We start from the raw sequence: 27,121 nt of genomic DNA, 5'->3' as shown, positions 1-27,121 counted from the left end.
CGTGGCGGCGGGGCGGGCGTGCCGCGGCGTGCCGAGAGCCTTCGCGAAGCTGGGCTGGGCTGCCTGGCCGCTGCCGCTCCTCTTGCCGCCCGAGCTGCTGGGACCCGCGGCGGGGGCGGTCTCAAAGTATGATTCAGGGACTAGAACCATGACAGTCATCTGGGAATGTGGCAGAAATGCAGATTCTTGGGCCCCACCTGAGACCTATAGAATCAGAAACTCTGGGGGGAAGGACCCTGCATTCTGCATTTAAACAAACCCTCCAGGGGAGTCTGATGTACCTTGTAGTTTGAGAACTTCTTATGCTGTTCCTTTAAGGAACTTCAGCTTTTACTATTCTTAATTATGGAGACAGTCTGCTCTTGGCCCTAAAAACCTCTTTTCTGACACAAGGGAGCAGCTCTCTCAGGGCCCTGAGCTACTTATATACCACCTCAGAGGAATTCTACCAGGCTGGGAGGGAAAAAAATTCCAAAGGCCAGTCTTTTAAAGTTTATAAAAGATTTTTCTGGTTCTTCTATGTGTGTTTTGTTTTTGTTTTTTTCTTATCTATGAAAGACCCACTGGTTAAGAACTTGATTCCCGCCCCGCCCTTTGGAGATAAAGGAAAGGGCTGGGAGGATGTTGCTAACGCAAAATTAATCCAAGTAGAATTCGGACTTTCCATTTTTCTACTTTAAAATTGTCAACTACTAACATTTTTTGAGCACCTACCTATTATGTTAAGGGGCATGGCATATCCCTTTTCTTTCCAGTCAAGTGTATTTCTCTGCCCCTTCTCTAGTCTCCCTCAAAGGTAGCAGCAGATCTGATCCCATCCCATCCAGTAATTGCCCAGGAAATACTGTTAAAAGTTTGACACCTCCACCATAGTTTGTGACACGGTAAGTTTCGTTTTTTAAAGGGAATTGTTAGTGACCTTTCAAACCAGAAGACCTGCCCCTGACAGTGGTTAGTAGAAAGGAGATTTGTTGATTTCCTCCAACTGGTATGTTTCTCCTGCTCTATGCAGGCCCTTGTGCACACTGCTCAAATATCTGGGCTGCCTTCGGATGAGAAATTGACACCCAGGGGATAGTTATCTATTCCAAACAGGCTGTGGAAGGCTTCTGGTGCTTGATATTATGACCCTAGGAGCATACATCCAGGATCAGGGCTGCTCTGGTACACCACCAAGGCAAGGTGCAGGTGCGCCACCAGCGAAGCCCACTTGTGTTTTTTAAATGAAAGTCCCCCAAAGCAGAATTGTATGATTAAGAATTGTTGGATAGAGAAGGCTTCATGCTGTTATGACAATCTGCACCACAGTCCTCTGTCTAATCTGCCCAACATTAAGGGATGTATTCCTGGAGGTACCATTTGCCATCACCTCCAAGTCTGATACTCCACCTCCACGGCTACCATACATGTATAGAAAGCCAGAATCTCCCAAACTTCATATTATTGATGATCTGCAACATCAGTTTGGTCTGTATCATGCAACACAACATTCTGGTTGCACCATCCAGGGATTCTTGTGACAACAGCCGCATTTGCTCTGCTGAGAGCCCATATAATGTTTTTACAGTAGCCAGCAACATTGCCACACTGCACACACTATACCTATAGCCATGCAAATAATGGTCCAAGTACACATGATTGCAAAGGCAACTCAAATGACCACACAATACAATCAAAACATTTCTTCACGAATTTGATTTCGCGCTGATTGTTATACCTGGAGTCAGTGACAAGATCCCCAAGTTCTGTGAAGTGTGTGACAGACTCAAGGATAGGGATCTGTCTCCCTTATGCTGAGGCAGTCTATCACCCGGAAGCACTCCTTGCTGCACCAAGAGCATTCCTGAAGCTTGCCTGTGAAGCCCTGCATCACGCGTTGGGAACAATTCCTACAATGAAGAAGTACCACATTGGCAAACCCATAACTAGAGGACTGAATGGCAGAGAGCCTTCTGGATGCCTGCGTTTGATATTTAGGATCGATATTTATTATTATTTTAGAAACCATTTACATGAAAATGTGGGAGAGCTCAGATGGACTTTAACCTGTTCTCAGAGTGGTACAATGAAAAGATAATGGAGTCTAGAATCAGCTGGTGAAGGTCCACCACTTAATTGGCTCTGTGACCCTGGACTTCAGTTTTCTCATCTGTAAAATTGGAAACCTCTTCCTCACTTCCTTCCACAGGGTTTGTGCGGATCCAGTGAGGTAACAGCTATTAAAGCATCATTATAGGGGCTTCCCTGGTGGAGCAGTGGTTGAGAATCTGCCTGCCAAGGTAGGGGACTATGGGTTCAAGCCCTGGTCCGGGAAGATCCCACATGCAGCGGAGCAACTAAGCCCGTGCGCCACAACTACTGATCCTGTACTCTAGAGCCTGTGAGCCACAACTACTGAGCCCGCGTGCTGCAACTACTGAAGCCTGCATGCCTAGAGCCCATGCTCTGCAATGAAAGAAGCCACCGCAATGAGAAGCCCACGCACCGCAACGAAGAGTAGCCCCCGCTCGCCACAACTAGAGAAAGCCTGCGTGAAGCAACGAAGACCCAACACAGCCAAAAATAAATAAATTAAATAAATTTATATTTTAAAAAAGCAGCATTATAGCTTATAAGATCTTCTACCAGAGTACAGGACTGTTAGTAATGTTTTCTTCCCAGCTACTGCTAGAAGAAATCTGACTGTTCATCACTTTTTAAAAACTAAAAGGCATTTACCGTACAAACCAGATTGTAAATATTCCCTGAAACAAATAAAATTGCGCATAATTCCACTACCTTAACAAACTAGGTATTGACATTTTTTTTGTATATCCTTCTTGTCCTCAAGCAGATATAATTTTTGCATAGTTGCAATTTAAAAAACAACACATGCATTTTGTTTTCCCTTTCATTTATCATCTCCATTATGTTGCCACAGTTTTTCATAATTAGCATTTATATGACTGCATAATATTGCTCTAAGTGGCCATACCAATGTTTTTAGCCATTCCCCAACTGTTGAGATTTATTTTTAAAAAACACATAATGCCTCAAAGAACACCTTTGTGCATAAAGTGTTTTTTCTTTTTCAATACTTTTGTTAATACCTAGGTTAAAAAGTTTGAAAATTTTTACAGCTCTTGCTAACAATTTACAAATTTCCTTCCGAAGGGTTTGTGCCAGTTTACAGTGTGACCAGCTATTTACGAGTTTACCAATTTCCCCTCAGCCTCTTCAACACTGAGTATTATCGTTAAAAAAAAAAATAACGTTTGTTCATTTGATAATTGTAAGGTGGGACATCATGTTGTGTTGTTAAAAGGCATTTTAAAAATGATTTGTATTTAATGTGGTTTAATTGGCTATGCCCAGCTTATTGTGGACACAGACCGCAAGCTTAGTTTGGAGCACCCGAGGGAAGGGATGATGCGGGCCCACGCTCCCCCGCCAAGGACCGTAACCTCCAGAGACAGAGGTGGTGGTAGCGGTGGCGCGGGGGGTGGGGTGGGGGTGGGGGGGACTTTGGCGCGTGCGCACTCCATTCTTCTCCACGGGCTGGAGGCGACGGTCTTCAGGGGCGTGGGAGCAGCGCGAAGAGGCCAGCGAAGACGTGACAATGCGCAGGCGCACCACAAGGCCCATGGATTCGTGGGTGCCCCAGGACCGCTGTGGACTGGCGGCGCAGGCGCACTGGCGGCCTGGAGGGTCGAGGCGCCTGCGCAATCGCGCTTCCTTAGGCTGCAGCCATGGCGGGGCAAGAGGATCCGGTGCAGCGGGAGATTCACCAGGACTGGGCGAACCGGGAGTACATTGAGGTCATCACCAGCAGCATCAAGAAAATCGCAGACTTTCTCAACTCGTTCGGTCAGCGGGCGAGCCGGGGGAGGCTGGGAGGAGGGAGGCCTGCTGAGGGAGGGCGCTGAGAAGCTTTGAAGGGGACTCGGGGAGCCTTGGGCTCCTGCTGGTTTTCGCTTCCTCCTTCAGGCCGCACCTTCCCCCTCTCGCCCTGACCCCCGGCCTCCACTGGGCAGTCCCTGTGGGGTGTTCCTGCCCCACGCTGAGCTCATCGGCTTCCTTAACCTTCACCCCGGATCCATTAACAAGTCTTTCCTTTTCCCGGATACGTCAGGCAGCCCCATCCATCGTCTGCTTCTTTGCTTCTCTTCAGTCGCCTCCCTTCTTCTGTGCTTCGCTTCCAGTCCCCGCTTGGCTCTCGGGACGCAGCATGGCTGTGTTACTGCCTTGTAAAGACTCTAGACGGTTGCCCATCTCCTTCCGGATCGAGTCGAAGCCCTTGAGCTCCGAGCCTCTTAGTCGCTCCTCCGGCCCCTCCTGTGGGTTCCTTTCTGTGTCCTCGCGCGCTGTGCTGAGTGGCAGCAGGTGAGGGCAGAGTAAGGTCCACATCGCGTCAGGCCATGGACATCTCTGCATTGCTAGTCTCTAGCCGACAGTGGGTGTTCTGTCTGCTTCTAGCAAAATCTTTCCTAGGCCTGCTCGTGACAGTTTTAAATTCTCTTCGCATTGTTCCACATCCTTCTGGACGGCAGGCGCCTAGCAGAGACCCCCTACCTCATGTTCTCCAAGTGTTTCTTTGAGAGAACTGAACACTGGGTAGACTTTCTATGGCATCACAAGGTGTGGGGATGACGTCTAGTGATCTTTTTCCAACTGCTGTGCTTCTGGTCCACTCTTTCAGCAATATTAAGCGATTAAGATTAAGGAGGGGACACCGATGTATTAAAAAAGATTTCAAAAGGAATTATTTTCTAGCTAGAGAACTGACAAGTCCTGAGGAGTATAAAGGTGACAGGGCAAGAGTCTTGTTAGAAAGCATCAGCAAGAGAAACTAGATCTGAGTACAAGGCTCTCTCTCAGGTTCTGTGGGGGACACAGAAGCCTTGAAGATGAAATAAGGACAACTTCAGAACAAAGCAGAACATTGCTTTTGTCTTAATATATTCACATACAATGTGACTTGGTGTGGTGGATTTCCTCACACAGGGAATGAGGGTGAAGGTAGTATTAATGAGAGATGAGAATAGTATAAATTATATGTCAGTGATACAAATTCACACACATAATAACTTAGTATAGAGGTTGTAGTAGGGGATGGTAGTCAAGAAGTCATAGAACTCATGTATCCTGAAATTATTTTTTAAGTTCTGTGCAAACTATTTTGATGTTAGTTTTCCTAATTGTCTCTCCTTCCTTAGCTAAACTATTATTGGGGGTGCTTTAGGGCATTCTTTACTCATAACGTTCCCTCAGAGGCAGAGCCAGGTAAGAGAAAACAAAATGTTCCGTGCCCCGGGAGGGATGGAGTGATGACAGGGTCACAGCTTTGACACTTTGGCTTAGTCTGGAGAGGCAGTGGAAAGTAGTTGGACAGATAACTGACGTGGAGAGTTTTTACTTTTAAAACCAGAAGCAGGGCTTCCCTGGTGGCGCAGTGGTTGAGAGTCCGCCTGCCGATGCAGGGGACACGGGTTCGTGCCCCGGTCCGGGAAGACCCCACATGCCGCGGAGCGGCTGGGTCCGTGAGCCATGGCCGCTGAGCCTGCGCGTCCGGAGCCTGTGCTCTGCGACGGGAGAGGCCACAACAGTGAGAGGCCCGCGTACCGCAAAAAAAAGACCCCCAAAAAACCCAAAAGCAAAAGGCTTCATTTATCTGGTAGGAGTTAGTATCTGATATGTAGACACAGAATATCCAAACAGAGTATTAAGAGTGTCAGTTCAGTAAATAAAGCATCTAAAATAACAAGTTAAACTGGTGCTGTTGTTCAAAATTTAAAAGTGAGCTAGCATCTCACTTCCCCCAGTTTGGATCTAGGTAATGTAATAACTTCATTTCTGAGCACGGAATCATATTAATAAGCATATAATAAACATACATTTATCTCTGGCATAAAACTTCTTGACATTTTACTGAAGTTTTAGTGGGTGAGTCTTGGAACGAACCGAAAATTGAAGAGTTTGAGCTTAGAATTGCAGAGGAGAAGTGTCTCTTTTCTTGCTTTATAAGCAAGGAAATACCTGTTGTGAGATTTTAGCAACTGCGTGTGAGTCCCATTTTATGATCAGATAGAGAATAAAGACTTTTTTTTTTTCTTCAAAATTTCCAGCAAGTCCTAGACCAAGGAAGTAGATGCATAGGATTCCGTTCTTCAGGAGCTGGGAGAAATGGCTTCCCTTGGCTTAGGCCATTATTCTCCTTTAAGGTGAGGATAATGGCCTGATGTTTGCAGTAATTACTAGGTGGTTTTTGAAGATTTTAGAAAGTGTATTTAGTCCTTTTAAAGAAAAGAACAATTAATTACAAGTAAGAACAATTAGGAAGCACGATTAAAGGTTAAAGCAATTTGTCTTAGCAGTTAGGTATACCTGAGGCAAGTTCCTGAAGATTGACGATATCATGATACAAGAGTTTAGACAAAGACCACCAGGCTGAGAAACTGGGTAAATCGTAAGGATAGACTTCAGTGTGTTGTCTTGGCATTGGATGACTCAGGATGAGTGTGTGTGGGATGTATTTTCCCTGTCTAAGCCCTTAGCATGACTCCTCAATTCTGACATGTATCTGGGGGGGCTTTGTATTGTGTTTATAATGTGATTTGGTGGTGCAAAGATTTAGCAGGCGTTTACTTTGAGGGGGCATCTATAGCTTTTTGAAAATGGCAGCAGACCTATAATTCTCACCCTGACCACACAGAGGTTGTGTAGGGCATGTGCTTTGGGGAGGGAACTGTTTTTCCAGGATACCTAATGATTCTGAACAGCTTTTACCCTGTGATTCCAGCTAGTGTGAGTAGAATTTTGATCTCTTTGTGGTTTACCCTTTAAGCATTGGAGGACCACCTGAACCTGAGGACACACAGATCGTGATGGAGCACTAACATCCTAACACTGGGCCTATTCTGTACTTTGAATTGATGACGTTTCTAAAAATAGATTGTTACAGATGATAACTTTTTATTTTTACACCTTTTTTTCTGACTCTAAAGCTAATATGTTCAGAGAAATGTAACAAAAAAAAATAGAGAATGAGGCTGGTTTTTGTTTGTTTGTTTGTTTGTTTTTTGCAGTACGTGGGCCTCTCACTGTTGTGGCCTCTACTGTTGTGGAGCACAGGCTCCGGACGCGCAGGCTCAGCGGCCATGGCTCACGGGCCCAGCCGCTCCGCGGCATGTAGGGTCTTCCCGGACCAGGGCACAAACTCGTGTCCCCTGCATCGGCAGGCGGACTCTCAACCACTGCGCCACCAGGGAAGCCTGAGAATGAGGCTGTTTTTAAATCTCAATTCTTATACTTGGCAAACAAATACAGCTTGCCTCTTGTAACTCCAGCTGTGTGTCAGATGCTGTGAGAAAGGGATAAATAAGAATAAATGGACATAGCCACTCTTAGGAAGTTTATAATTTTGTTGGAGAAATAAGACCTTAAGAGAAAGACAGTGCTGATTTTTGTAGGTTAAGGTTACGTGCAGTAAGAGTTCAGAGAAGTTGTCTGGTAACTGGCATTTGTTAGCGGTGGTAATGTATGCACGCCATCAAGCCCCCTGATGAGGACAACTTGCTTTTTCCATTACAGTCTGGTGATAATGTACATATAAATGCATTGTGGTTTCAAATTTGTCCGGCTGCCGCATGGTTTCCCAGCATTTTGTTTGAACCGGTATGTATTTAATGGGATCTGAAATATGACTGAAGTTTCTAGAGTTCAACATTTTACATTTTCAACAGTGCTTATCCATGCAGGCCAGTAACATAGTGCTGTTCTTGGATTCTGATTCATCACCAGATTGACAGAGCTAGAACAGAACAGCCATCCAGGAAGGAACCCTCCCTCTCACCACCCTGCGCCTTCATTTTGGCAGACGTTTTTATGGGAAAAGACAGGTTGTCGGTGATAACATTCATGCTCTTACTGAAAAGCATACGCGATGTGCCTCTGAGCTTCTAAAAACCAGGCTGAAAAGAGATTAGGTCCTGTTGGGCAGTCCTAGCAGTGGCGGTGTATCCGGGAAAAGGAGGGTGCTGAGGTGCTTCTGCTCAAGCTGGGCCTGGGAATTAGAAGCAGCAGCACTAGCAGATTTAAAAAAAAAACACAAAAAAACAAGATGAAAAAGAAGAGTGAACAATGTCCAGAATAGGCAGATCCTTACAGAAGAGGGAGAAGTATATCCATTCAGCAAAGGCCTCTCAGAGGTCCACTTTGAACTGACTTGAAGGAGAATGTTTAAAAGGGCAAGATGAGTAAGATTTGGACTTGACGAAATGAAAGTCAAGGCAAGATCAGGGTGTGCAAGATTTGTTAAATTGGGTGCTGAAGCGCTTTTGCATAGCATCCTTTTCATAGCACGAAAAGGAGGGGTGTGAGCTAAGTATGAGATCACTGGGTGGGAGAGTGTCTCGGAGAGCAGATATTTTAAACTTCAGAAGTGAGGATTATTGAGAGATGACTGAAGAACAGTTTGGGGAGGCGTATGGGAGTAATTAGCATGCCTGGAAACCTTTTTCTCCCGGATGTTGAGAACAGTTGGAGGAAGAGTCGCCAAGTGATTGGTGTCAGAGAAGTTTGCAGGGGGAAAGGTATTTTAGGGCAAGTCTAGGTTTCCTTTTGGGTGAGGTGTTAAAGAGATTGGAAAGGATAGGGGAAGAAAAGGAATTTTTTGCAGATGAAAGGTGGGATCCACAGGGTAGTTGATGTTCTCCAAGTTTTCTCTTGTTCTGAAAGGCCTGTGCAGGTGCTGATGGGACATCAAGCGCCCTTAGAGCAGCAGCAGTGAGCTGGCTTCCATGAGCTCAGAAACACCGCACCTTCCCTCCTCCTCAGGGTCTGCTGCTTCCTTGGCCTCTGCTTTTCTTCCCTATTGAGATTATTTTCATCCTCTTGTCATTTCCCCTCTCTTGAAACTCTTGGTTTGCCTATTAGCAAATGGCCATCTGTACAGCCTTGCTGTATTAGTTTTCTCTTTTCTATTGCTGCCATAACAGATTACTACAAATATAGCGGCTTAAACCACATGCATTTATTATCATACAGTTGTGTAGGTCAGAAGTCCAACACTGGTTCACTGGGCTGAAATCACAGTGTCAGCAGGGCTGGAGGCTCTAGAAGAGGAGCTGCTTCCTGCCCGTAGGTTGTTGGCAGAATTCTGTTTCTTGCAGCTGTCAGACTAAGGTCCCTGTTTCCTTGCTGGCTGGCAGCTAAGGACCACGCCCAGCTTCTAAAGGTCACTTGCATCCCTTGGTTTATGGCTACCTCCCTCCATCTTCAAAGCCAACAGTGGCAGGTTGAGTCCCTCTCACACTTTGAATCTCTTCTTCCACTTTTCTTCTGCCTTTCTCTTCTCCATTTATGGATTTGTGATTAGATGGCGCCCATCTGGATAATCCAAGATCTCAAGGTCCTTAACTTTAATCACATGTGCATAGTCCCTTTGCCTGTAGGATACATATTCACAGGTTCTGGGGATTAAAGCGTAGCCATCTTGCAGGGGGTGGGGGGTGTGGGTGGGGCGGGGCGGCATTATTCTCTGCCTGCCACGTTTGGTAGGAAGTTAGGCAGATCCTCTCTAAGCAGCTGTGCTCCTAAGATACTTCTCACCTTATCCTCCCACTGCCTTGTTTTGCCCACTCGTTCTTCTTATCATCTGTGCTCTGCATGATATATCATTCCTCCTCTTCATCTTAGGGGCTGTGTGTGTGTTTGTGTCTGGAATGGCATTAATCCTGAACGTCAGTCTTCTTTTACCAGATATGTCTTGTCGTTCAAGACTCGCAACACTAAACGAGAAATTGACAGCTCTTGAGCGGAGAATAGAGTACATTGAAGCAAGGGTGAGTATGATGGGCAAGGGCCTTCCTCATGAGGCAGGCATGGCTGTACAAGAGAGAATGCACATTTCCACTTGTTGCTGAAAAAACCTGGAAGCAGAAACAGGCTTAGAGAAGTTAACTCCCTTGCCTGAATTTAAACCAGCTTTCTGGGACTCTGAAGCTGTCATCTTTTCTACCACTCCCAACAACCTAGGATAGAAAATAAGCCTTTTTTTTTTTGGACCCCTCTAATGCTTTTGAATTTATCTGATTGTCAATTTTCCTTTGACAGGTGACAAAAGGTGAGACTCTCACCTAGAACTGTGCCATGCTGCTGCTGGGAAGTTGCTTTTACAGAACGCAGACCCTCGTGGGAAAGGCCCCAGCAGCCTTCAGCTCCTTCCTCTCTCCTTAAAGAGCAACAGGGCTTATTCTTGTTTTCCTTTTTTTCAAAAATGTGGCCTTTGGGCTCTGCCATGTACACCCAGCAGTGTGATGTGGCGTGTGGGGAGGAGCCAGGGGAACTCTCAGAAACAACATTAGGCATTTTACTTCTTCAGTGACACTTTGTAGAACTACTTGTCAACATATTTGAGGCGCTAAGAGCCAGAAGGTGGGACTCTGTCAAGGTCCTCCCCACCTCTCTCTCTCTCTCTCTGTCTCTCTCTCAGCCTTTCCTTGCAGTTCTCATTGCCTCTGCATTGATTCTATAAACGGTCTTTGCCTCCTCCCCACCTTTGGCCGGGGGTCAGAAGCAGTCCTGGCTGTGGTGCCCTGGCGAGGTGGCTGCCAGAGAATGTTGTTGCTAACCCACCAGTTTCTTGTCCTTTTGGGGAGGTCAAGCCCAGGCCCCCACTTGGCTTGAAAAGGGACATTTTCAGAGTTTTCTTTCTCTCAATTGGGGTGTCTTTATCTCTCATATTTCCCTAATAAACTCCTCAACTTTATCTGACTGCTGTGATTGTGGTGGGGAGAGGAGCTAGAGATGGGGCTCACGTATTCCACAGAAATCTGATGTGTGGGATTCTTACTCTAACAGCAAACTTGCAGATGTAGCTGTTTGATCAAACCCTAGGTGGCTTGCCAGCTGGAGCCCCCATATTTGGACTTTGTGCTAATCCATCCTGAGAATCGTTTGGTCGTTCAGTGGACATTTACCGAGTACTTAGTATGTAGGCACTTTATGCTCCAATAAAATATGCAGTGTTGAATCAGGCGTGATGCTTGCAGTCTGTTGAAATACCAGCATCTACACAATTTAACTGCAATCCAGGGAAGACTATTAGTTTTATAAAGTACAAGATAAATGTCTACTTCTTTTTGAAAAGCAAATCATTTAAGCAGAAGAGTCTAAAACTTTTCATTCTAGCATCAAAGCCTGCTATAAACTTGTGCCAACCCACTCCTAACGGCTTAACCGCCATGTAGAATTCTCATTTTAGTCATGTAGAAGTCATTTCTCCCTATTCAAATCTTACTTGCCACTCAAGGTCTAGCTTAAGCCGAACCTCCTCCATAAAGTTTTCCTGACGTTACTTTTCATTCAGTGCTGCCCTGTTCCTTTTCTCAGTCCCTCCCATCCTGCCATGCTAATACAGCGCTTCAGCCCTGGGTTTGATCTTGTTCTCTGCCTTGGTGTCTGCATCGTACAGTATACATCAGTGCCTTTGCCTGTGTTGCTCAGCTGGGTACCTTGCAAAAGGCAGGTAGTCAGTAAATAGCAATTGAAGTGACTTGGCAGAGCTCAAGCTGCTTTGCATTGTCACATCTGAGCTTAGATCCGTGCTTAGACCTTTGGAAGACCATTTTAAGTAGTACCTTCACTTAAAAATGTGGTATTAACAATGGAGGCAATACTGACCTCCTTTACTTTGGTAAGTGCTGTTTTTCAACATTATTGAGCTCATCTGAGGTGATCTAACAATCGCTTGAGTTCATTATTCATAATATCTTCTCTATCCTTTCTGAGATAAATAAGTACTTGTAAAGTTCAAGTTTTAGATTATCCGGTGCTCTGCAGTCAGTTTAACAGATACTAAGTTCCTACTATGTGCAAGGACTATAACAAGATAGTAATAGAGGCAAAAGTGATGCTAATCTATAGAAGCCAGAAAAACCCTTCCTTAGATGACATGAAAATGATAAATTTTTTTATGGTCCTATAGACATTCTGTTAATTTGTTGATATCAAAGTAATCTTTCTAAAAAAGTTAGTGCCCTAAATACCATGTTGCTAATGGTAAGCTGCTGCTTGTAAGGAGAGCAACTGGCGTGGGAACCAGTGGGAACCAGTGAGCTTGACCTCCTCCAGTAGAGGTAACTCATCCTGCTTACCTGGCACTTTGAGGTGTCAGAGTGCTTTCCTGTGTAACTGTCAATACCCCCTTTATAAAATGAGCCTCGGCTCGCTCACGGATATGTAACTAGTATTGTCTGTAACTTATTGAGTGTTACCACGTGCTAGATATGCTAAGTGCTTTGTGTACTCTTTTTTTTGTGTGTGTGTGTGGTACACGGGCCTTTCACCGTTGTGGCCTCTCACGTCGCGGAGCACAGGCTCCGGACGCGCAGGCTCAGCGGCCATGGCTCACGGGCCCAGCCGCTCCGCGGCATGTGGGATCTTCCCGGACCGGAGCACGAACCCGCGTCCCCTGCATCGGCAGGCAGACTCTCAACCACGGCGCCACCAGGGAAGTCCGTGTACTCTGTTTCATTTAGTCCTCCAGCCCTAAGAAGTAGGCGTTCTTACCTCCATGCAGTTCTTTAGAGAGGCTGAAACTTGTCCAGAGTCGTACAAAGTAAGGAAAGGTGCTGGACCTTGAACCTAGACCTGCCTGCCTCAGACTGCTCTAACCGTTTCACTCCCAAGTGTGGTATAACCACATCTAAAACTTCCTTTCTCGTTCCTACTTCAGTGCTATTAGATAATTTTTTTTTAATATAAACTTATTTTATATATTTTATTTTTGGCAGTGTTAGGTCTTCGTTGCTGCACGCGGGCTTTCTCTAGTTGCGGCGAGCAGGGCCTACTCTTCGTTGCGGTGCGCAGGCTTCTCATTGCGGTGGCTTCTCTTGCTGTGGAGCATGGACTCTAGGTGTGTGGGCTTCAGTAGTTGCAGCACGTGGACTCAGTAGTTGTGGCTCGCAGGCTTTAGAGCCCATGCTCAGTAGTCGTGGCGCATGGGCTTAGTTGCTCCGCAGCCTGTGGGATCTTCCGGGACCAGGGCTTGAACCCGTGTCCCCTGCATTGGCAGGCGGATTCTTTTTTTTTTTTTTTTTTTGCGGTATGCGGGCCTCTCACTGCCGTGGCCTGTCCCATTGCGGAGCACAGGCTCCGGAGGCGCAGGCCCAGCGGCCATGGCTCATGGGCCCAGCCGCTCCGCGGCACGTGGGATCCTCCGGAACCGGGGCACGAACCCGTGTCTCCTGCATCGGCAGGCGGACCCTCAACCACTGCGCCACCAGGGAAGCCCTCTTTTTTTTTTCTTTTAACATCTTTATTGGAGTATAATTGCTTTACAATGGTGTGTTAGTTTCTGCTTTGTAACAAAGTGAATCAGCTATACATATACATATATCCCCATATCTCTTCCCTCTTGCGTCTCCCTCCCTCCCACCCTCCCTATCTCACCCCTCTACGTGGTCACAAAGCACCAAGCTGATCTCCCCGTGCTATGTGGCTGCTTCCCACTGGCTGTGTTTTACATTTGGTAGTGTATATATGTCCATTACACTTTCTCACTTCGTCCCAGCTTACCCTTCCCCCTCCCTGTGTCCTCAAGTCCATTCTCTAGTAGGTCTGCGTCTTTATTCCCGTCTTGCCCCTAGGTTCTTCATGACCTTTTTTTTTTTTTACATTCCATATATATGTGTTAGCATACGGTACTTGTTTTTCTCTTTCTTACTTCACTCTGTATGACAGACTCTAGGTCCATCCACCTCACTACAAATAACTCAATTTCGTTTCTTTTTATGGCTGAGTAATATTCCATTGTATATATGTGCCACATCTTTATCCATTCATCTGTCAATGGACACTTAGGTTGCTTCCATGTCCTGGCTATTGTAAATAGAGCTGCAGTGAACATTGTGGTACATGACTCTTTTTGAATTATGGTTTTCTCAGGGTATATGCCCAGGAGTGGGATTGCTGGGTCATATGGTAATTCTACTTTTAGTTTTCTAAGGACCTTCCATACTGTTCTCCATAGTGGCTGTATCAATTTACATTCCCACCAAGAGTGCAACAGGGTTCCCTTTTCTCCACACCCTCTCCAGCATTTGTTTGTAGATTTTTTGATGATGGCCATTCTGACTGGTGTGAGGTGATACCTCATTGTTGTTTTGATTTGCATTTCTCTCATGATTAGTGATGTTGAGCATCCTTTCATGTGTTTGTTGGCAATCTGTATATCTTCTTTGGAGAAATGTCTATTTAGGTCTTCTGCCCATGTTTGGATTGGGTTGTTTGTTTTTTTGATATTGAGCTACGTGAGCTGCTTGTAAATTTTGGAGATTAATCCTTTATCATTGCTTCATTTGCAAATATTTTCTCCCATTCTGAGGGTTGTCTTTTCGTCTTGTTTTTGGGTTCATTTGCTGTGCAAAAGCTTTTAAGTTTCATTAGGTCCCATTTGTTTATTTTTGCTGTTCTTTCCATTTCTCTAGGAGGTGGGTCAAAAAGGATCTTGCTGTGATTGATGTCATAGAGTGTTCTGCCTATGTTTTCCTCTGAGAGTTTGATAGTGTCTGGCCTTACATTTAGGTCTTTAATCCTTAATTAATTGAGGATTAATTAATTAACTCAATTAATTAATCCTTAATTAATTGAGTTTATTTTTATGTATGGTGTCAGGGAGTGTTCTAATTTCATTCTTTTACATGTAGCTGTCCAGTTTTCCCAGCACCACTTATTGAAGAGGCTGTCTTTTCTCCATTGTATATTCTTGCTTCCTTTATCAAAGATAAGGTGACCATATGTGCATGGGTTTATCTCTGCGCTTTCTGTCCTGTTCCATTGATCTATATTTCTGTTTTTTGTGTCAGTACCATACTGTCTTGATTACTGTAGCTTTGTAGTATAGTCTGAAGTCAGGGAGCCTGCTTCCTCCAGCTCCGTTTTTCTTTCCCAAGATTGCTTTGGCTATTCGGGGTCTTTTGTGTTTCCATACAAATTGTGCAATTTTTTGTTCTAGTTCTGTGAAAAATGCCAGTGGTAGTTTGATAGGGATTGCATTGAATCTGTAGATTGCTTTGGGTAGTAGAGTCATTTTCACAATGTTGATTCTTCCAATCCAAGAACATGGTATATGTCTCCAACTATTTGTATCATCTTTAATTTCTTTCACCAGTGTCTTATAATTTTCTGCATACAGATCTTTTGTCTCCTTAGGTAGGTTGGCAGGCGAATTCTTAACCACTGCGCCACCAGGGAAGCCCCATTAGATAATTTTTAAGCTGTTACATACTCACGTTAGTCTTACCTGCCTCTTCCCCATCCTTCCTTTGGTAAAGAAGGCTTCAGGGGTTTTCCTGGCTGTGTCTGGCAAACACTGTTTGCATTGATGTCTATGTTGTCAAGTTTCACTTCTTCCAGCTTCCTTTCTCTGAAGACTGAATTGTGTGTTATATTTTCTGGAAGTCTTGCCTAAAGAATTTAATCAACTCTGGCACTTTCCCTAGCTGTCTCTCGGTTTCCCTCTTTTGAAAGACCTTATTTGGTCAGGCTCCAGAAACTGGGATTTTATTCTCAAGTTATACATGTCTTTGCTCATAGGTCATTTCGGTCCATAAACAGTGTTATGCTAAACCACCATTTATTTTGTCCCCAGTGTGTCACTTCAACTTATGTACTTAGAGTTCTGTTATACTAACATTTCACCCTCACCGATGATGATAAAGTTATACTTTACATTTTAATCTGTTTACTAAATCGTTCAGTTTTTAAAATTTAAGCATGTTTTATCCTTTTATGATAAAATTAAGATGTTGCCAGGATAGCTGTTTTGATTTGAACCATAGGAGACTAGGAGTTCAGAGAGGTTAAATACTATCCCCAGCTTTTCTGAATGCAGATTGTTCTCAGTCGCCTCACCATCATGAATAAAAATTGTCCTGGATAAAAGAACTATCAAAAGTAAGAAAACAAGCTAATAAAGAAATGGACAAAAGATTTGAACTGATACTTCAGAGACAAAAGGATGGCAAACAAGCTCATGAAAAGACGTTCAACATTATTAGTCATTAGGAAATAAAAATAAAAACCTCATCGAAATACCATACGCAATCTATTAGAATGGGGAAAATTTTTCAAAAAGAAGAAAATCCTGATAATAAGTGCAGGCAAGGATGTGGAGTGACTGGAACACTCATACATTGCTGGTAGGAATGCAAAATGATATGACTACTCTGGGAAGACAATTTAGCAATTTCTCACGAAGTTAAACATGCACTTACTGTATGTCTCAGCGATCTCATCCCTAGATGAGTCTCACCTAAGAGAAGTGAAAACTTACAGACACACACACACACAAAACCTGTATGCAGATGCTTATAGGAGTTTTATTCGTGATTGCTCAATGTTGCGTAACTGGTGAGTGCAGTGGCCTACCACTTGGTGATGGAAAGAAATAAACTTGATACATTCTACAACATGGATGAATCTCAAATGCACCATGCTAAGTGAAAAGCCAGACTCAAAACGCTACATGCTGTGTGGTCCCATTATGTGACATCATGGAAAAGGCAGAACTATAGGGACGGAGGACTGATGGGTCAGTGGGTGTCAAGACTTAAGCCTGGGGGTAGGGTTTCATCACATTCTCTTTGGGGGGTGGGAGAGGGTGGATTGTTCTGTATTTTGATTGTTGTGATCGTTCCATGACTATGCATGTTGTCAAAATACACCTCTATCCACCAAAAAGAGTGAACTCTAGAAATTTAAAATAAATTTAGAAAAAAAAAATAGCCTGGTTAGATACACATCTAACTCATGGTAGTTACTGCCTCTGAGGAGGAAGGAGGAAAATGGGACCAAGGTGGAAGTCAAAGGGTATTTTAGCCTCATCATTTATGTTGTCTTAACTTTAAAAAGTAAATAAGTGACAATGTGTTTTTTACTTTATATGGTAAGATTATCAGTGTTTGCTTTATTATTGTACATCTTTGTATTTTTTGATTGGTCAAAGTATAAACAAGGCGAAATATATCCTAAAAGAAAACTTTTTTTATATAAATGTATTTATTGGCTGCATTGCGTCTTCGTTACTGCGCATGGGCTTTCTCTAGTTGTGGCGAGCATGGGCTACTCTTTGTTGTGGTGCACGTGCTTCTCATTGTGGTGTCTTGTTGCGGAGTATGGGCTCTAGGCACATGGGCTTCAGTAGTTGTGGCTCGCGGGCTCTAGAGCGCAGGCTCAGTAGTTGCGGTTTATAGGCTTAGTTGCTCCGCGGCATGTGGGATCTTCCCCGACCAGGGATGGAACCCTTGTCGCCTGCATTGGCAGGTGGATTCTTAACCACTGCGCCACCAGGGAAGTCCCCTAAAAGAAAATTTTGAAAAGGCAGCAAAGTAGAAGGGGAAAAAAAAGTCACCAGTTGTTTTAAAATACTTGGGTACATTTTCTTCTTTTTCTCTACTTGTTTGGTTTTCAATAGTGGAAAATGTACTCTAAGAACAATATAGCCTGTAGCTTTACTTTTACTTAGAGTACCCTAAATATGTTTTCCTTCCCCTTAAATGATCTTTGTAAACATTTGCAGTGATACAATGTCACTGTTAAGACCTGTGTTTATCTCCACAACTGATTTCATTTTAGGGATGTAGACATTTCTGTCATATTAAACTGATATGTTTCACCTCACTATCCTGGGAGTAAGGGAATGTTTGCATGAATCCTGAGAATTATGATGGCTCTGAGCCATTGGGATTTGATTAACAGAAAATCCTGTCTTTCTCAGGTTTCCCTCCACAAATATTTCCACATTAATGTTCGAGAAACCTGGCGGTCTGTGTCACTGCTGGTCACTTGATCCTGCTGGAGGCCATCAGGATGTGCCGTCTCTTTGTATAATGTGCTGTCAAGGACAGCCCAGAGGAGAATTACCTAGGTTCAGGGTGTTAGTTCCTTTGTAGATTTCTCAGACTCCTTAGATTCACTCATACCATCATTTTCTCAAAGGCACCAGATGATGAGCCCCTCTAATCCAGCACTCTCCTCTGACCACCCCCCTTATACCTTTATAACCTTTTCAGTTTCCTTAGCTGTAAAGTGGAGATAATGACATGGCTTTCATGAATGTGGAATGCTTAGTAGAGTGCCTTGCATTTGATAGATTGATTCTTTCTCCTTGAAGTTCATCTTTGACTAAAATGAAACCCTCTGAACTCTATTTCTGAGCTTCTCCAAGTAGAGTCTATTTCAGGTCACTGAAATTTAATTACAGGGACTCATGTACCATCTTTCTTCAGGTTTACCTAGCACCATGTGTCTCTCCTTTGTTGCACTAGTGGTAACTGCAACTTTGTTTTTATTTGTGTGATGATTATGGGACACTCATTGAAGTGCTGTGAAGGCATGACTTATCTGCAATATTCTCAACACTTAGCACAGCACCTGGCACCTAGTAGGCCCTCAGATATTCTCAGAATGAAGGAAGAAATGAGTGTTTAAACTTTATAGTTTTAATCTTTCATAAATAAACATCTCATTTCTCAAATTTTTACCATAGCGCTTTGCACATAGTAGGTCTGGTTATTTTTTCCTCTTCATGGCTCTTAAGAATTGATTTAGGTCTATTATATCTCAATAAAAGCTGGGGGAGGATTGATTTAGTTGTTTTCATTATAAAGGTAATAAAACTATATTCTAGAAAATGGGGTTGGCTGAGGAAATAATGACACATTTTACATAAATGTCATCACACTATGCATATAATTTGATAGCTCTTTCCCCCTTTTATTTCATTTTCCTCAGTAAGTTTTCCCTATTTTTAATGGTGTTGCCATTCTTCAATGTAGTTTGTGGAGAAGAGTTTGCTTTCATGTCAGGCAACCAAAGAAACTGAAAAAGAGGTTGCTCAGATGGGTGAAAATCATAAACCTAAACCCCTTTACTTGTGGATTTGACTGAGAACAGCTGTCTAGGAGTGCAGCCAAAAACAAAAAAGCCTATTTGCTCCCTTCTCCCTGCTGTTTATTTTAAATGTTAGGGCCATAGTGCTGGTCTGTGGGCACAAGTATGTGTTCCTTATTGGCCTGGGCCGCCAGGTGAGTTTTCAGTAAGTGGTAGGACTGAGGAGTCCTGGGCTTGGAGGCAGTGAGTTTAGTCAATGAGAAGCAAACTGGGTAGGGGAATCAGTGCCTGCTGCGGGGTCTGCCTAGTCCCCCGATGGGCATGATGCCTGATCTGACACCCAGGCTAGATATTTGTATGATGGGAGTTGGGAAGGGAGAACTCTTAGGCTTTATTCAAAGTTCATCTCAGACGTTAACCCCTCCTGGGGTTAATGAAGATTTATCTGATTCTTTTCAGATCAGCTAGTCACCTTCCACTTGCTCTTTTACTGGTATAACCAATAATAAAACTACATGTCCTACATCAACCACAATAAAGAAAACAAATCAGTCTACATGTCCTGTGCTTTCCCAGTAGCCCAGTAGCATTTTGAGGGTAGAGACAGTGTTTTTAACTCATCTTTATAAATAGTAACTGCTGCTATTTGCAGAGTGCTTGCTATGTGCTAGGCACTGAACACTTTTCCACTTAATCCACACTCCTATGACATAAGTACTTCTTAAAAATGCCAGTTTCAAAGATGGGCAATTAAAGGCTCAGAGATATCTCATATCTGAAGCTAAACCTGGAATGACAACCCAGGTGGCTGTGAATTTCAGAGGGCACACAGACTGAATTGTTAAAGTTTATTCTCTCTTCAGTTTCCTAAAGGAAATCTTTCTGATTATGTCCAGGGGGAAGGAAGTTGGTTTGACAACTAACACTCGGCATCTAACATTTAACACTTGGCTGACTTTTGAACCAACAGAACGCACGCAGGCTCAGAGCCTTTACAGAGAACGAAGTTTAGTAACTGTTGTTTTGCTTTCTTTAAATTCGTTCCACTGTATTCTTCTATGGCAAATGATAAAGAATTTCCATTGATGGTAGTGATATAAAATTTCTTCTCAAATGTGTTTAATTGCTTGCGTATGCATAGAATAATTTTGAAAGGAAGGACAAAAAAACATGTTACCTGTTGCCTCCAGGGACTCTCTCTAGGTGGCTGGGGGGACTGGGAAAATTTCACTTTATCCTACTTTTCTGTACAAAACTCAAATTTCGTGACCCAAAATGGAGACAAAACAAACTTGATCAATGAGAAAATTAGTAAATAAATAATAGTGCAGAAGGTAGGGAGAATATGGCAAAAACCATGAAGGTCTTAAGACAATGAATGAAACTAAAGAAACGCTGTGTAAGAAACGTACGAGAGGTACGAGAATCCAATTTACAGGGGAAATCCTGACACAGGACGGCTTAACGCCACCGCCCGCTTCCGTGAAAGCGGGACCCTCAATCCTCAGGGGATCCATCTGCGCATGCGCACGGCCTCAAGCCGGCCATCTTCCAGGCTGTATTCCATCCCCCACCGAGAGCGCGCGAAAACTGCACGCACGCCTGCCGGGGACGCGCACGCACGCCCCGCCCCGCCCCGCCCCGCGCGGCCAACGAATCCCAAGGCGGCTAGGCCCGGGTAGTTCTGGCTCCGGGAGGTAATGCTCGGGAGGGCGGGGAACGCGGAAGAGGCAGAGACCGGCGCGGAGGAGGCGGACGCGGAGGAGGCGGACGCGGAGGAGTGCGGTTCCGAAAAGTCCCACACGGAGGAGCCGGGCTCCCAGCGGGAGATGGAGGCTGGGCGGCCGCGGCCGATGCTGCGCTCAGTGAACACTCGCGAGCCGTCCCAGGTCATCTTCTGCAACCGCAGCCCGCGCGTGGTGCTGCCCGTGTGGCTCAACTTCGACGGCGAGCCGCAGCCCTACCCGACGCTGCCCCCCGGCACGGGCCGCCGCATCCATAGCTACCGAGGTAGGCGGGCCGCGGTCGCCCAGTCGCGCCCGGCCGCGCCGCCCCCTTGTCCTGGCCTCAACGAGCCCGGTGCTGAGCTGTGCCCAGCGCGCTGCCCAGCGCTCTAGGCCTGATAGCAACGATAACGGTGGCTCGATCTCACCGAATTCCCGCCCCATCCGGGGAGGCAGATGCTGTTGTCATTATTATTCCCATTTTACACTCGAGAAACTGACGCCCCAGAGAGGTTGTGACAGATCCAAGTAGACGCAGCTAGTGACAGAGCATTCTTCTTTTAAGAGTGCATAATTTGCATTTGATGATCGACCCCACGTGTATTCCATCCCTCACGCCCATTTGTTCAGCCCGTGAATGGGAGAATCCCACATTCTCCGATGTGCCCAGCGGGCCACGCCGCGTAGGGTCCCTGCCTTCATGGAGATCGCGGTCAAGTGGGGGAGACGAGACAAATGCATAAGTAGTTAAGAACAAGCCAGTGTCATAATTGCTGCCATAGGAACGGAGCACAGCAGGGCACCTGCTCAGTGAAAGGGAGGGGTGTGTGCTTTGAGTTGGAACTTCGCAGAGAAGAAAGGGAATCCTGCATGATGAATGGGATCTTACTAACCCAAGACTGGAGTGGAGAGTTGTAGGCAGAGTGAACAGCATGGGCTAACACCTGGAGCCTGGGAAAGGGGAGAGGGTATGGAATGGTGGGAGAGGAAGTCTGAAAGGTGATCTTACCCTTAGGGAAATGGGGGCCATTGAAAGTTTTTAAGCAGGGAAATGACATTGCCTGATTTAATACTGAAAAGCTTACCCAGGTTGCAAAGTGGTTTGGAGGGGGAAGAGTACTGGTAGCAGTTAGGAAACTGTTGTAATAACGCAGGTTGGGGCTATCTAGGCCTTACTGCATAAAGTGGCAGTAATCTTCCCTTGGTTTTCAAGAAGAGAAGTTAATGCTTGCTAAATTTTCACTCTCTTCCTCGGAGGATCCTAATGGATCTTTTTTCCTTGAGGGTTGCATACTCAATAATGCTCTTCAAACTTTTACACCGAAGTTCTGCTAATATTAAATGAGGAACAACGCAATTCTTCCAGGCATTAACATTTCTGTAGTCTCCTATTTTATCTAGGAAATTGTGTGAATTTTGTATTCTTCTCCAAAATTTATCTGTGCCTGATTTAATATAAACATTAAAAAAAAATTACCACGTGAATGTACTTAACGTTATCGATACTAAACTGTACACTTAAAAATGGTTAATAGTCAATTTTATGTTATGTATATGTTACTACAAGAAAAAAAAAATTACTTCCTACTTTACATTTCTTAAATTTTCCCACCAAATCTTCAAGTAGATTTATGCCCCAGGAACACATGCTGTTTTTTATTCTGAGGCAGCCTCCTCCCTCCTTAAACAGAATCTTAGCCCTGGAATTTTGTCTCCTTCCAAGTGCCCCTCTCTCTCTCTCTCTCTGTCTCTTATTTTTTTTTTTTTTGCATAAGATGTGTTTATTTCTTAAATTCAGGTATAATTTACATAGAGTAAAATACAAATGTCTTAGGGTTTGATGGGTTTTGACAACACCTAGATCAAGTTACAGATTAGAATATTTTCATTACCCCAGAAAATTCTCTCCTACCCCTTTCACTCTTCTGATTTTTCACACCATTGACTAATTTTATCTCTTTCTACAGAAAGTACCCTTTTCTGTCTGGCTTTTTTCTTTCAACGTGATGTTTTTGTATCTTCTTGCTTTTGAGAAGCACAGTTCTGAGGAGCTGGTGACCTTTTCTCTCCTTTTAGTTTGCAGCCTTTGGTGTGATTTGCAGTTCCCGTACTTTGCTTTTGCACCAAGATAGCAGAAAGGGCCTGGGTTTTGGAGCCTCGCTGGAATACTTGCCCTTCTCCTTACTGTCCCTGTTGCCTTGAGCAAGTCACTTGGCATTTTCAGACCTTTTTTTCTCATCTTTACCTGGATCTTTTGTGAGGACTAAATAAAATAACATTATTGGAATGGCTTTGTATGGTATTTAAGCAGAATGAGAGGCAGATATTTTCGGTGTCAGAGTGAGGAGATGAAGGAAATAGGTGTGTGGCTCCTTAACCTTTGCTTGTCTGAACAGGTCATCTTTGGCTCTTCCGAGATGCTGGGACATCTGATGGGCTCCTAGTTAACCAGACTGAGCTGTTTGTGCCGTCTCTCAATGTTGATGGACAGCCTATTTTTGCAAACATCACACTGCCAGGTACTGATGTTCCATCTTACTTTTTAAAAAGATAGGCTATTGTATCCTAAGTAGAGGATAGGCCACTTGAAGGAGCCCAGTCATTAGTGATTTTTGCCTGATGCTGAGCAAGGTATCCAACCTTTCTGTGTCCTATTCTCCACCATGAATAAAGTGGAAGTAATTTACTTGTATGCTGTATGTTGGACAAAGATGTCGTGGTATCTCAGAAGCTCTTTGGGCTGGTCGAGGGTGGGCTAAATTAAAATACTTGATTGTAGAATTATGAATGCGTTTTGTTTCACTCCCCGTGGAGCAGAATTACGCCCTGGAGTCTCAGGAGAAAAAAAGGTGTAGAGAATGAGATATCATGGCTTATTTATTGACTTCTAGTGTTGTATCTTTCAGTGTAATTTAACCCAGTCAAGGTCACTGTGTCAATCAGGGGTTGTAAGAAGAATCACCACATTGAACATTAGCTTCACAGCTTACCACTTGTTTAAAACTCAAGTGATTTTATTAGGTTGAACCCTTAGAAGCTGATGATCTGTTGGGTTAAAAAAACCCAAATACCTGCAGCTTCAAACGAGTATGTGTATGTAGGGTTCAAACTAGTTTGTGTATTTAGATCCTGCTTTAAGGCAGTGGGTATACAGAAGTGAGCACTGGTAAGTTAAGTGTAGGAAATTTTGCCTTAAAGGAGACCTTTAAAGAGTAAGTTCCCCAGTAAGTTTAAAATAGGATTTGAGTTCCCCCAAAATCCAGTTACACACTTCTTTGGTTATCTGCTGCTGTGTGACAGCTACCCCCAACCTAACAACAACCATTTTATTTGTTTATAATTCTGCAGCCGGGGCAGAGCTCAGCTCGGTGGTTATTCTGCTCACTGGTGATCACTGCCTTCTGCTGGCAGGTTGGCTGGGGCCTGGGCCTCTCTCCCGGGTCATCTCAGGGCCTGGCCCTCTTTGTATGGTCTCTCCTGCTGGGTAGCTCAGGGCTCCTGAGAGTGTAAAAGCGAACGTTGCCAGGGCTTCTTAAGGCTGAGACCCAGAATCGCCACAGCGTCACTGTGCCCACATTCAGTTAGTTAAAGCACATCCCAGGCCCAGCCCACTCTCGAGGAAATTTCCTACACAGGGTCATGAATACTGTGAGATGTCTGTTGCGGCCATCACATTACACTCTGCCACAACCCATGTACTCACTTTTTTTGTCCAGAGCGAGGTCCAGCTGTTGCAAATGTAGTTGCCACGGTTGGCAAAGCCTCTCACTCAGCCCTTGTCCTCAGGCCTGAGTCTGCTGCTGAGAGTCGGTTTTCTGCCCTTACAGTGTACACCCTGAAAGAGCGCTGCCTCCAGGTTGTGCGAAGCCTAGTCAAGCCTGAGGATTACAGGAGACTGGACATCGCGAGATCCCTCTACGAAGATTTGGAGGACCACCCAAATGTGTGGAAGGACCTGGAGCGGTTGACCCAGGAGCATATTGAAAATCAGCGGATGGCAGAGGAGACTGAAGATTTTAATTGAAATTTACACTCCTGGGTCTCGGCTTTTGACAGTCCTGACGAGTCTTGATCTAGACCTAGGACTGGTCACTTTTTCTCGGCTTCAAAGTGTCTCATTGTTGGAGTCAAAAAGCTCCATTGCTTAAAAGAAAGTTAACTGACCTCACTACTGGGCGCTGTGATGTTTAAGGGCAAATATCACAAAATGTAATTTAATGCCTGTCCCTTCTAGAAGTATTTATGAAGGTAAAGTAGTTGCATTTTTGCCTCCTAGTGAGTCAGGAAAGTTTCTGTGTAAGGACTTTTGTGTAAGTAATTGAGTGAGAATTGTAGCTTATTCTTGAGTTGTAGGAAAGCAGTGACATCTGCTTTTCATTCCTGTATTGTGGTTGGTGATGTCCCCGCGTCCCGCACTGAGAGACCAAGATGTCATTGGGGCAGGGGCATAGCGGTCTGCTCTTTGAGACTCCAGCGCCTCGCACGTTATGAGCCTTCCCTCAGTGTTTATTGAATGAACAAACCAGTGGCTACTTTGGTAGAAAGTGTTAGAGGTTTTCACCCTTTTTTTTGAGGGCGGGTGGTAATGGGGACCTTAAAGTATATACAGTAAACAAATGTTTTAAAGGGCATCAATTTTATAGAAAGCAGTTTTTATAATTTTCTAAGTTGTGGCTTTTCTCTGCCCACTGTTGTCGCAGAGCTGTTTTATTTCTGTTTCAAAGCCAGGATTAGCTTTCTACAGTTCTTATTGATGATAGCTTTTTTTGAAACTTGCTATGTGCACAGAAGATAGGAGATACTTGTTTAATCATAGTATTAAAGAGCTACTCCTAAAAAAAAAAGGGAGGGGGCTTCCCTGGTGGCACAGTGGTTGAGAGTCCTCCTGCCGATGCAGGGGACACGGGTTCGTGCCCCAGTCCAGGAAGATCCCACATGCCGCGGAGCAGCTGGGCCCGTGAGCCGTGGCCGCTGAGCCTGCGCGTCCGGAGCCTGTGCTCCACAACGGGGAGAGGCCACAACAGTGAGAGGCCCGTGTACCGCAAAAAAAAAAAAGAGCTACTCCTGTACTATAAATAGGTTTTTGCCAAATGTGGGTACTTCTGTTCCTTTTTGTAAATCCATGACATTTTTGTTCGATTCAGCAATTTTTCATCAGGTAGGATCTGGTGACACTTTGCACCTGTCTGGAGGAGAGGACAAAGCCCTCCAGCCTCTTGGAAGTTACTGCTAACACACTGTGGATTCAGCGGGTAGCCTGGAATGTTTTCTAGTTTTATACACGTACAGATCCTTTCCGATAGGCTGGACTTAAATTCATTAAATTCAATACTTCTATCAGGCCTCCTTTTTTGGTAGCTAATTGTTAAAAAAAACAAAAAACTAAAAACAAAACTCTCCAGTAGAGAAAGTGTTGGAAGAGACAGAAAAGTAAAGGAAGAGAAAAGATCCAATTAGGTACACTACTTAAATACAACCACTAACTTAACATTTTGAACTTTTAGCCTTTTTTTGGCTTGGTTTTACGTAGTAGTTGAGATCATACTGAATATAAAGTTTTGTATTCTACTTTCTCATTTAACTTTATAACTTAAATATTTTTCCATGGTATTATAAGCTCTTCATAGACATGAGTGCAGCCTTCCTTTTATAAATAACGTTGGGCTATTTCTTGGCATCTTTATTAGTCCCTTTGAGCACAGTTCCTATGCTCTGATATCAGAGTGAAGCGAATGAATCAAAGCCGTACAGTTTTCCCACCTAATCTTATTCTCCTCTTTCAACATTCAGCAAGTAAATGGGCTTTTTTTTTTTCTTTAGCCTGTTGTGGTACTCATTCAGTGACACACCTGTAATTTTTTATCTAATTTTTTTGTCGAATTGTTGGGTAGGGAAGAAGAAATGCTGGTACAGAGGCAGCCATATGATTTTGAAAGTGGGATAGGATGGGAGATTTAAGGAAGCCTGCTGGTGCTCAATTAGTTCACTGTTGGTTTTATTATTTTTTAAACCTGTCTTTGTGTCAAAATGAGATTTCACGTTCCTGTCAAAACTTGCAATTTGAGTACTGTGTTTTTTGTGTTGTCCAAGGAAGATTGAAAACCTATAGCATGTATGTACTCATTTGAAATCTTAAGAATGTATTAAATGTATTAATTTTAAGAAACTGTGATCTTATCTATTTTGACTTAAAAAAAAGCTTTTTTGGATACATTAAATGGTGCTAAGTAAAAGAAATAGGTAAGGTGTGGTGGTGTCATTTGCCAGGCTCTTCTTTCTTGGAGAGGTGTGAAGGCCATGTTTGCTTAAAGGCTTAAGGGGGGCAGGGCGGCGGGGGAGGTGGATGGACAAAGGCAAGAAACCTGCTTTCATTCTCAGTCCCTTCTCTTTCCAGCACTGGATTTTGTTTAAAACTTTGTTTCTTTTAGCTTTATTTTTCTCGTAAAAATGAAATATCACTGTAAAAAATTTAAGCTCTACAGAAAAGTATTAAGAAAAAAAGCATTCACAGTTGGAACACAGGT

General features: G+C 44.0%; 2 protein-coding genes across 2 annotated transcripts; both read left to right on the top strand.

Moving 5' to 3' along the window:
• The first annotated feature begins 3,722 nt into the window (after positions 1–3,722).
• BRK1 (BRICK1 subunit of SCAR/WAVE actin nucleating complex) lies at positions 3,723–11,011 on the top strand. The gene is made up of 3 exons (XM_082848054.1): positions 3,723–3,846; positions 9,739–9,821; positions 10,093–11,011. Exons 1-3 carry the CDS (start codon positions 3,729–3,731, stop codon positions 10,117–10,119), a joined length of 228 nt encoding a protein of 75 aa, XP_082704180.1. The 5' UTR covers positions 3,723–3,728; the 3' UTR covers positions 10,120–11,011.
• Positions 11,012–20,573: 9,562 nt separating this feature from the next.
• On the top strand, positions 20,574–26,824 carry VHL (von Hippel-Lindau tumor suppressor; the record flags this gene model as incomplete). The annotated part of the gene is made up of 3 exons (XM_082848053.1): positions 20,574–20,883; positions 22,994–23,116; positions 24,425–26,824. The coding sequence occupies 3 exons, from the start codon at positions 20,574–20,576 to the stop codon at positions 24,619–24,621; spliced, it is 630 nt and encodes a 209-aa protein (XP_082704179.1). The 3' UTR covers positions 24,622–26,824.
• Positions 26,825–27,121: the final 297 nt, after the last annotated feature.

The sequence above is a fragment of the Leucopleurus acutus genome (genome assembly GCF_964270905.1).
Source record: "Leucopleurus acutus genome assembly, chromosome: 10".
Classification (NCBI taxonomy): Eukaryota; Metazoa; Chordata; class Mammalia; order Artiodactyla; family Delphinidae; genus Leucopleurus; species Leucopleurus acutus.
This window is presented reverse-complemented; position numbering and strand designations above follow the sequence as displayed.

Excerpts from the sequence above, each read along its gene's own strand:
- BRK1 (XM_082848054.1), top strand. The coding sequence starts at position 3,729 with ATGGCGGGGCAAGAGGATCCGGTGCAGCGGGAGATTCACCAGGACTGG. Across the intron at positions 3,847-9,738 it reads AGACTTTCTCAACTCGTTCG|ATATGTCTTGTCGTTCAAGA; the intron begins GTCAGCGGGCGA and ends TTCTTTTACCAG. Across the intron at positions 9,822-10,092 it reads TAGAGTACATTGAAGCAAGG|GTGACAAAAGGTGAGACTCT; the intron begins GTGAGTATGATG and ends TTCCTTTGACAG.